Genomic DNA, 11,139 nt, shown 5'->3' on the forward strand with positions numbered 1-11,139 from the left:
TGTTCAGATGGCCCAAGCTCCCGTGTGAGCATGTTCAGCCTTTAGTGGGGACCTGGCTGAGCTCTTCCTGGCCAACTTCAGACCAAGAAAACAAAAGCACCTACATGGGACTTGAGGTGGGTGTGGACTGGTGGTGTCATTTAGACCAACACAGGAAAAACCCTTGGAGAAGAACTAATCACATCAAAACTGTGTTAGCAATCTCAGAAATCAAAACACCTTTTATTCCTGGGGGGAGTTGCTGTTTCTCTGAGACAGAAACAGCCTGGGGTGAGGAAGGCTGGAAGCAGTGAGGTGAGCAAAGCTGGCCCAAGGCAGCCCCAGCCTAGTTGTCCTCCCAGCGCCAGCGGTGAGGGGACGATTCCCCTTTGGAAAGTTTTCTGGAACTCAGCTTCCTCCGCAAGGAGGAAAATTTGTCTCCAAGAACTTTGCGTAGGCCAGTGCTGTCCCTAGCAAAGGGCAGGTCCTTCCTGATAGCAGGCAGCTGGCCTGTGAACATTTCCCACTTAGCCAGGGCGTCCACGCTCTTGTCCACTTGAGCCAGCTCCTCCTCAGAGACGTTCCTCTCCAGGGCAGCGATGCACATCTCCAGCCACAGCTCGTAATCCTTGATGGTGTCCGTGGCCTTGGTGTGCCCGGGGGGCCGGGGCTGGCCCTGCCCCTCCTGCAGGGAGCTGGGCTGCTCGTCCTGCTCCAGCTCTGGCCCCAGGGACAGGCCCTGGCTGCAGGTGTCGGGCGTCAGCGGCTCGGACAGGGAGGTCACGGCCTCGGAGTCGTTCTCGCAGCACATGCCGGAGTCGGAGCTGAACGGGAGCATGTCCTCGGAGGCTGAGAGCTCTGCTGACTCCTGCCTTGGCCACGTGGACAGCACGGTCTGTGTCCAGGCATACAGCTTCTGTGTGAGAGGAGAAAGGTTTCATTGTGGAGGATGAGAGATGCTATTACACCTTTGTTGTGTTTGCCAGGTAAACCTGTTTATCTTGGGTGGCTCAGCTGCTGCTGCCACGATCCTCTCTGCCAGACAATGGGGTCAGACAACTCCTGGTGACCCTACAAGGCAGGAGCTTTCTCTTGTCCCATTTACTTGGACTGTGGCAGAGCTGCCTCCAGTCAGATGTGGACTTTATCTGCTCTGTTATTGAAGGTGGTAAGGAGAAAACTGCACCAGATCACTCCCTGCTCTGTGAATGTGGTCTCTAGGAAAGGCAAACCAATGCCTCTCCAGAGGAAAGTGTGTCATTATAGAAACTCCTCAGATAGTGGTGAAGAATTGTGTTTCATCAGGTTGTTACTGCCTGTGGTAATGTGTGTTTTATTCCCAAGAATAGCTCTTCCCCTCCTGAGCTGAGATGAACAAGTGGGAAGGCTGATTCTAGGAAAGAATTAATGAAAGGAAAATGTCTGAGACAATTTCCTTTTTAAATATTAAATGCCACAATGAGGCTTATAACAGGCTGCTCCTGGCACATTTGTTCCTTATGCTTTAGGGAATGAACCACAGTACTCCAGTCATCCCTGGCTAATAGGTGGTCTTATCTGCCTTGCTGCCAGTGTTGAGCTTTTTTATGTGTGTTTTTCAGTTTCTCACACTCCTGTGGCCTATTTCTTCTCCTTGACTCTCTGTAGCTCCCAGTGATCCATCTGCAGAGCCCCCAGTGGCTCAGCAGTGTCAGGATTAGCCTGGGCTGTCCCCACGGTGTGCCAGGCACGGAGCTGGATCCGTCCCTGCTCAGCTCAGGGGGAGCTGCAGTGTTTGAGGAGCAGGCAGGAGATTCCCAGCCCTGTGCAGCTCCCTTCCCTCACAGCCCCCCATTGCTTCCCCCTCCTCTCCTCCTCTATTGCTGTCTCTTCAGGCAAGTGACAGAAAGGATAAAGAGCTCAAATTGAGTGGGTGGGAGAAATCAGCCCTGCTTCTCATTTCAGTCTGAGCATGGAGCCTCGGGGAAGAATTCTCTACAGGAATAAAATGGACTCTTTCAGCTTAGCTAATCCACCCTGCCCCCTCCCTCTGGGGCAAGAAAAGTTGTAAAGGGACAACTTTTCTCCTGCCTGGTCCCACCTCCAGTGGGCCTTCCTTCCCTCCCTCTGGGCTTATCCAACAAAGGCAGTGCCAGAAGCTGCAGAGGGAGCTGGGCTAGTGAAGGGGACAGCAAAGCTACTGGAAAGCTGCAAGCAGCCCATGATTTTGTAATGGCTCTACATTCCCAAGAATAGTGAATCTGGGAAGGAATCCCAATTGCCACTTAGCCCAATTCCCAGGAATAAAAAAGGCTGTGGAGATGTGGATTTTCCAACAGTACATTTGGGCTGTCCAAGGCAAAAAAAAAAGGGGATAATCTACTCAGGATTACTGCCTGAATTCCCAGAATCTCTTCAATCTATCTCATCCTTTGGGTGGCTTTTTTCATTTGAACTTTGGGTGGGTTTGAAGGGCTGCAGCCTCATGTTCTCCTGTTTGACCAGGAAGGGATGAGCTCTGTGTGGGTTTTGTTTACCTGCAGGCAAGAGCAGCTGAAGTGGATGTCCACCCCGCGGATGTCACTGAGACCTGCTGTCTGTGTGTGTGGGGCCACTGCAAACTCATCCAGCCACCATGTGAGGACAGCCTGGGATGCTGCACAAGCAGCAGGTGGAAATGTGGAAATGTTGATTGTGGTGGGGAAACACCAGGATAATTAACTGGCTTTCAGTTTTCAGGATGACTCATGCTGGAATAATCAGCTGGGATAAAAAATGGAGTGTGGTTCTGAGTACAACTCAGATAAATAAGTTGAGGAGCTCTTTCTGCTGCATAAGGACTGGTTTCCTGCCCCAAACTGGGTCTCAGTTGCAGATCTGAGCAGTGTTACCTGCTGCTGCTGAGGCACAGCTTGGTTCTGGCATTTCCTGTGGCTTTTAGGAGTATCTGAAGCTGTTTTGTGCCAGGTGGGGATCTGTGATTGTTTCCAAGAGGAAATGTGACTTCAGAGTTACACTTAACGTGCTTGGCAAGTTAACTTTGCTCTCTGTTATTGTCTCCAAATGCTTTCTGCCCTCTTCTGTCCTGTTCCTTAACTATTTAATTGATCTCTGGCATTTATGTCTCCTCTCAACACTATGGCAAAGCCTCTTACAGAGATTATCACAGCTGTCCTACACCAGTTTATGCTGTATCTAGTTGAGCTTTGCCTTCCCAAGGAAGCAGATGTGACATTTGGCAAGTGCAACATTCCTTAAGGTTTGTGTTCAGAGGATGCTGAGCCAATTACAGTATTTGCTGCAGGTGTAAGGACAAAAATATTTCTAGAAAAGATGAATGCAGGTGGCCATTCTCTTCATGAAAGCACTGGCTGGATGCTGACAGGCTGGGTGTTTAAATAAAGCAGAATTTATTTGCTTTATTTAAGCAGAATCTTCTGGTGGTCTGGGCAATTTAGACACTTCTCAGACAGAAGTAGGGACCAAAGAACCACAGAGTCAGAGAAGGGTCTGGCAGCACCACAGATAAGTAGGAAAACCACAAAAAAATGTGTGTTTCCCCACAGTCTTTGCCATGCTTCTGTGTATCTGATTCCATGCTGAATGAAACCAGAGGCATCTCCTTTCTCATTCTGCTCGTATCTTGTTACAAATACAACCCACAGACTTTAAAATAGGCAGTGAGGAAAATCCTGCCTCTGAGCATGATGTGTGTCAGACAGGAATCACAGCCAGGGAGAAGATGGGTGCTGAGTGAGAATGGGGATATTATTTCTATTCCACCAACCATTTGGCTACTGAATCCTGCTTTTTGGACAGCAGAGGTAGAAAACCCTTTCAAGAGCTAAGGGTGTGTTAGCATTGTTCCTGGTCTGTCTAAATGTGGTGTTAGCAGCGATGTGGGTGAGAAAAGATGAGTTTGGGACCCTCCACATACTGGAGGGTCCCATAATTTGGGACCCTTTCTCATAAATTTAAACAGAGGAATTGCAGCAAAGTGCACACATGATGTTCCCTCCCTGTTCCCAGCAGCCCCAGAGAGGCAAAACTCCAGGGTGGCACAGGAAAGGGCACAGCTGTGGGAATCCCTGCACTCACTTGCTGCTCCTGCTTGCAATCTCCCTGCCCTTCCCACCTCGTTTTTGGGAGTAGGAAAGTGTGGTTGGGCTGTGGCAGTGTCCCTTGGGAAGAGCCAAAATCCCTGGAACTGTGCAGAGTGCTTTGTTGGTCAGAGCCTGTGTAGAACACCCCCATGTCCAGGTGTGGGGTGCCTCAGCACTACATACTGAGATCTCCCGAGATCTCCTGCCTTCAGCAGGCTGCTGCAGCACCCTCGGTGCTGGGGTTTGGGCTGAGCCAGCCTGGCCCTGCCCTGTCCCTGCTCCAGGAGGCTCCGGGCTCGGGGCTCACCCGGTAGCGCTCGATGAGTTTGAAGCCCACGACGTGCTGCAGCTTCCTCAGACAGATGGGGCAGGGCTCCAGCGGCCGCAGCAGCGCCTCCTCCAGGCTCAGGGCTCCCTGCATGATGCACTGCAGCCAGCGACACGTCCCCAGCCCCATCAGGTGGCAGATCTCATGGCAGGTCACCTGGCAGGGAAGCACAGCAGTGCATGGTCATCCCTGTTTCTGCTGCCTCCTCCTCTTCCTCCTCTGCTGTTCCACCTTCCCTGCTCCCCTGCAGTCTGACCAAGCTCCTGCTCAGCAACGGCACCTCCCCAGCCCAGGCTTGTCCAAGGTGACAGGAGAACCTGCTGCCTCTTCCCAGCTCCATGTTTGTGTTGTGGAGAAGGAGGGGTGGGTGTGGGTGAGGCAGATGTGGGGGGTCCTGTAGGCAGAATGTTTGGTGCTGCTGCTGCTCTTCCTCAAGGACAATGTGGTGGGTTTTGTTGTTTTAGGGGTTTTTTAAAGAGGAAAACCAGTCCCACTGAGGCCTGAAAAGAGCAGCACAGGCTGTGTGAGAAATGTGCAAGAAGCTGTTGGCAATAACAGATCTGAGTCCTTCCAGAACAGACTCCATTAACATTTGTGCCAAAGCAGAAAACTGAGCTGGAGTCAGCTGGCCAAGCATGACTGCCTTGGGAATTGGCAACTGTGGAAAGGCTGAGGATGGAGGACTCCTCTCCTCCTCCAATTGCCACCTAATATCATTTAAAATTATTACAGGAAGAGGTCTCAAACTAGAAAATCCTGAGCAAATACCAGGGGAGCAAAGGGAAGTGGCTTTGCAGGTGCTGGTGTGACTGCTCTGTGTGGGCCAGCTCTGGGAGGAGCACTGGAGGCAGAGCTGGAATATGGCAGATGTTGGGATGAGGGAGGACAACACTCATGAAGAGATGTGTTGGAGTTGGTGGGGTTTTAAGGGTTCTGCATTTAAATAGATGACTTGGCTGAGATATTATTCTCTGTTCTTCTCCTCCATCCATGCAACAAGGATGGCACAGGGACCCCTCCCCTCACAGATGTCAGTGTCTGAGGAGGACAGAGTCACCCTTTGCAGCCATCCCTTAGTTACACACAGCTCCACCAGATATTCTGATTATCCTCCAAATGCTGTATCAGCCCTGCTATGCTTGACAAGAAAAATACTCAGGATTACCCAAGCATGAGCCTGGGAGCTGGGCAGGGCTCTTTCAGTCCTGCTCCATGACACAGTCTGGTTTAGTGGAAGGTGTCCCTGCCCATGTCAGGGGTTTGGGACAAGATGGTCTTTAAGATCCCTTCCAACCCAAACCATTCTGTGATTCTGAGGCAAATCCTGTAGCCTCCCCATAACTGATGTTGTCACTTGCTCCAGTGGTGAGGGGAGTAGGAGCTGTCCATGCAGTGCACTAACATGGAAGATCTTTATGTCTGAATTCAGTGCGGGCTTAGCTGTGACTGCCTTGGCTTTTTCACTGGGCTGAGGTGTTTTATGCCCTGGCCTGCAATATTTAACCCTACCCAGGAAAAAACGGGGTGCAGAGGTTGCTGGTCCTACCTTACAGCACTGCACCATCTCCTGGGCACTGAACTGCAGGGTCCTCTCTCTGCCCTCCTTGCTGACTTCACACAGCTCTTCCTTCTGCGTGGGTGGGTTCAGGCTGCTACAACCAGCCTGGGGGAAATCCCCAGAAAACCTGGCAAAGCTGCAGACTCCCACTTCTGTGAAGAGAGAGGAGTAAAGTCAGGCATCTGCTCTTTTACAGCTGTCTCTCACCTTAGGCAGCATGAAAATACAGCTGTGGGAGCACAGTCCAGCTGGGTACACAGGGTGTGATGAGACCCACTCCCCAAAAGGTTGGTATCACCTCAGTTACCTTTGCCTGGACCAGGAGCTCTGATCCCCCTAATTTCACCCTGGGAAAGCCTAATTCCTCTTACAAGGGAACAGCATGTTAAGATTTGTCTATTCCTGTCTCACAGGGAAGGGACAGTGCTGCCTTATTCTCACACTGTGCTGGATCACCGTGGGACACCAGCCCACCTTGTCCTGGCAGGAATTTGCTGAATGTGAAGCTCCAGGTCTCACATGGGTAAAGGTCCAGCAGGGTAAGTCCTAGGACACACAGGGCATCCATGGGCTTGTTGTTCTTCAGGAAATTCAGGATCCCATCTGGACAAAAACAAGAGAGATGTTCATTTAAATGAGGAATCCCTGGAAGGCACAGGCCAGAATTTCTGCTGCTGATGGGGAGGAGGATGCAATCCAAGCCCACAGGCAGGCAGAGCTGCTGGATTCATCATCTCAGGTGGAGAACCATAGCTGTGTAGCCCATCTCTCAAATCAGAGAGGACTTGAATTTGGAAGTGGTGCTGGGCACAGAGTCAAAACAAAGCAGAGATGCTGATGAATTCAGTACTAACCCATGGAAATGAGCACCTGGGAGCAGAATTTCCCTACAGGCAGTTCAGGACTGAGCTGGAACAGCCCCAGGGCTGCAGTGCTGGGTCTGTGCTGAGCATGTGCTGCCCATGGTACTTGCAAACACCTCATTCCAGGTGGATGTTTGTGCAGTGTGAGTTTGGCAGCTGGCAAATCCAGTCCCCTGAGGAATTTGTGACACTTGAACCCAAATTTCCTATCATGAAAGGCCTGTGAGTTCTCCCCCTGCACCACCCAGGGCAATAATTTACTTTGGCTCTGGACAGGGGATGGGAGAACTCAGACTGCACCAAATCAACAGAGCCTTCCCGCAGAGCTGATCCGATCCAGAGCTGGACCTAAACATAATAGCACTGAAAAACACAAACAGCAGAGGAAAATATGATGAAAGTTACTTTGTTTTTTATTCCTGTTTCCAGCCTCAAAGCTCTGGCCTTTCCATGGGAACAGGATTTCTGCCTTTTCACTCCCTTCCTCATCCCCTCCCAGCACAGGCAATGAAGGCTGTGTCAGGAATTTCCTAGGGCAGAGCTCGTGCCCGTGTGCCAGGCTGGTGTCTCTGTGGGCTCCCTGCTGCTGGTCCTGGCTCACCTGCGTGGAGCTGCACCCTGTCCGAGTCCCGGCTGTGGCGGAAGCAGCAGTGGATGGAGGAGACTGGGATGGAGGGGAGGCACTTCACACGCAGGCCCAGGAAGAAAGACTCCACACAGCTCTGCAGGGAATCCAGCAGCGAGAGCCCAGCGGGGCCTTCGATTAAATCTGAGGGGAGAAGCTCTCTGTCAGTGCCTCACAGCCAGGGTGAGCTTTAGGCTCTGATGGGGTTTTGTGGCACTGGCCACAGCACCTGGGCAGGCTGGTTCATTCTGGAGCTCATTGCTCACTCTGGGATGTGGTGGACACCTCTGGGTGGTTATGGATATAGAGGAGGAGAGGGAGCTCTTTCTGAGAGGTTGCACAAGGCATTAGTATGCTCTCATTAGCAGAGCAGATGTGCTGGAAGGTTTTCTCCTGTTTAAGATGTGCAGAATGATTAACGTGGGAACGGGTGGCGGTGTTTAATGAACCATCAGAGACAGACCTCCAGAGATGCTGGTTTTTTCAGCATTGTTTCATACTTTGATGTACATACATGCATAAATTCATAGCGAGCCTCACCCAGGGGCACACATACTGTTTATATGGCAGGTCTACCACCATGGCTCGTGACTCTGGACTGGGGGCATGTCAGAGCCCTGCCTGCTACACTTGTCTTTGCTCTGGCCATTGCATTTGCAGGTGACTCCTTAGAGGAGGGTGTTAGCAGCACTCAACACCACCCACCGCCCTCCTGTGTCTCTCCAGGCAGCCCAGTGAAGATCCCCCCATTACCTATAGGCTGCAGGTAAATGTGCTTTCGACAGAAGTTCTGCTTCCTCCTCAGCATGGCGTGGTAGAAGGTCTCGAAGTCCTCGGGGGCATCGGGGTGGCTGAGCAGCCAGTCGAAGGCCGTGCGGATGAGCAGCGTGCAGAACAGCGTGCGCTGGGGGTTGTAGGCCTCGGACAGGAACAGCTTCTCGGCCCTGGAGAAGGCCTTGGCGTAGAGCTCCTGCAGCGCGGGGTCCGTGGAGATGAGCGCGTCCTTCAGAGCGCGGGGCCCGAAGCTGAACTCCTGCGCGTGTTTGCACTGCAGCATCGCGGGTTTGCGCGGCGGCGGCGGCACGGCCTGAGGGAGGGGACACGGCCGTCAGCACCCGGCCTTGCCAGGGATGGGAAAACTCATCATGCCTGAGGAACACGGCCATCAGCGCCCGGCCTCGTCAGGGACTGGAAAACTCGTCATGCCTGGGGGACACAGCCATCAGTGCCCGGCCTTGTCAGGGACAGGGAAGCGCCTCACATTTGGGGGACACAGCCATCAGCACCAGGCCTCGCCACAGATGGGACACGACCATCAGCGCCTGGCCTCAGCAGGGATAGGAAAACTCTTCACGCTTGGGGGACACGGCCATCAGCGCACGGCCTCGCCAGGGACAGGGAAGTGCCTCAGACTTGGGGGACATGGCCTCAGCGCCCAGCCTCACTAGGGATGGGAAAACTCCTCATGCTTGGGGGACATGGCCATCAGCACCCCGCCTTGCCAGAGACAGGAAAGCTCCTCACACTTGGCCCTTGCAGCAATGAGCACCAATACCCCGGCTGCAGGGTGTGGTGGGATTCTATAAACACTGCACACTGTGCTCCAGGCCCTATGCTCCATGTGGGAGAGGCTGTTATGGGTTCTCCACATCCCAATGGGTGTCACTGGCTCAGGGACCCTGTGCCAGGACATGGTGCTCAAAAATGCACAGCCCCAAAATGGTGCTGGGTGTCCGGAGTAAACCAGATGGCTTGACTGGTTTGGGGTTTTTTTGGTGCTCTGTCCCAAAGCCCCAAATAGGTGGGAAATACCTCTGAATGTTGTGCAACTGGTTGCACTGGACCTTGTAGGCTGTGGTGCTCCTATTTGCTTGGGATAAACCACACTCCTTGGAACAGGTCCATGTCAGGAACAAAGAGGCTGATGTTGGTCTTTATCTGTTGATCAGAAGCCTAAACTTCTGCTTTATCTGACACCAGTGAAAGCAGCTGCTCTCTGGTGACAATTTCCTCTAACACCTTTTAATCCTAGCTATTATCCCAGGGCTCCCAGTGCTGTTGTCAGGCTGCAGGATTTGGGAACATTTGCCCAGCCAAGAGGGGACTTGCTGTGCGAGGCTGGTGGTGCCTCTCCAGCAGGACACGCTCGGGCCCATTGCCATCATGTCCTTTCATGAACAGCTTCATGTCACACTGTGTTAGCATCAGCCACACTGGGGATGATGTCAAGTGGTAAATAAAGAGCAAAAGAAAGCCTGCAGCACAAAGAAACTAATTTGGAGCTTCCTGGAAATATCCTCTCCAGGGTCCTGTCTAAGGCCAGTGTTCTCCAAAGCTGCAGAATTCCTATTCCTACTTCTATTCCTAATTCCTATTCCTAGCACCTATTTCCCACTGCAGTTTATGCACTTGGGGAGGTGCCAGTGAACACCTTGGGGAGAAGGAATCAGAAGAGAAAACAAAGCACAGCCCCTGTGACTAATCCATGTCTGGGTTTTTCCTTTTTGTAAGGAGACCATGCCAAGCAGAACTGGAGCATTTTGGAGCAGTGCTTTGGGCTTTTTGCCTACCACAGGTAAGTGCTCCACCTGTTCACAGCAGAATGGGAAATTTGGAGGATACATGCATAAAAGCTCAGGGTTTCCAGGAATAAGTATTGCCTTCTTCTAGGCAAGTTCATAATAACTCAAAAGGAGCCAGAAATGCTTTCTGGGTGGACACCAAATGCATCAGCTGCTGACCATCACTGCTCTAGCAGTAGCATTCAATCACAGGGAAAAAAATAGAGAGATTAAATATTTTGAGGAGGAACTGTTTAAGTCTATAATTTAAGTAGGTCTTTAGCCTAGTTCTGCTAGGTAAGTGACATTCAGTGGCCTCTGAGGACAGCAATATGATTAAGAAAATTCAATATTTAAAAAAAGTAGTACCAACATGAGCCAAAGCCTCTCCTCAGTTATGCAGAGGTGGTTTGCACTGTGAGAGAAAAGTGGCAGCCCATTAAAATTAACAGTGCATTCCTTCTCATCTAACCCTTGGGAAGAGCTGTGTGTGTATTGGTAGTCCTTAAAAGGGCTCATTTTAGTGTGATCTTTTCTGACTCTAAGGGTGTGTAGCTTGGAGAGGGAGTGGAAAAGCAGTTTTCTTTCATTTTTGCAAGCTTTGTATTTCACTTGCATTAAAGGCTGACAGCAGGTGGCATGGGGGGACCTGAAGTGCTACAAGGTTCCTAATCCTGTGAAAGTTTAGAAAAAAAAAATCTGTGATACTTTCTGAGCTCTTCTTACTACCCAAAATTGTCCAATTTGTTCCAGCAGGTTTTTACAGGGAGCAGCAAGTGTTTGTGTGAGGTTTCCCTGCACTTGGTGACCCAAATCTCTACACTTCTGACTTCCTTCCAGATTTGGGAGCACAAAGTGAGAGTCTGACCCCAGCAGGTCATCAGGAGTTTTGCCTTGGAGGAGGGTGAAGATTGGCATTTTCCTAACAGACAAGATTTCACTTGTTCTGCACAACTTTAAATCCAAGCATCCTTTTCCTGGTGATTGCAGAACTTTCACTGGGAGCTCTTAGCAATTTTCAGCTCCCTGAGGATGTGATGCTGCTGCCTGCTTAATGCAAGTCAAGGAAGAGACTTTGCACTCGGTCCAGGTTGAGACTGATGATGTTAAAGGATTTAAATTTCAAAGTTTCTGGAAGCATGA

General features: G+C 51.2%; 1 protein-coding gene across 1 annotated transcript; it reads right to left on the reverse strand.

Annotated features, from left to right (window-relative positions):
* Positions 1–203: 203 nt before the first annotated feature.
* Positions 204–8,515, reverse strand: AMZ1 (archaelysin family metallopeptidase 1). The gene is made up of 6 exons (XM_063171413.1): positions 8,189–8,515; positions 7,412–7,579; positions 6,422–6,550; positions 5,936–6,099; positions 4,369–4,545; positions 204–895 (listed from the first exon to the last, which is right to left on the reverse strand). The coding sequence occupies exons 1-6, from the start codon at positions 8,490–8,492 to the stop codon at positions 326–328; spliced, it is 1,512 nt and encodes a 503-aa protein (XP_063027483.1). The 5' UTR covers positions 8,493–8,515; the 3' UTR covers positions 204–325.
* Positions 8,516–11,139: the final 2,624 nt, after the last annotated feature.

This window comes from Melospiza melodia, chromosome 18 (assembly GCF_035770615.1).
Source record: "Melospiza melodia melodia isolate bMelMel2 chromosome 18, bMelMel2.pri, whole genome shotgun sequence".
NCBI lineage: Eukaryota > Metazoa > Chordata > Aves > Passeriformes > Passerellidae > Melospiza > Melospiza melodia.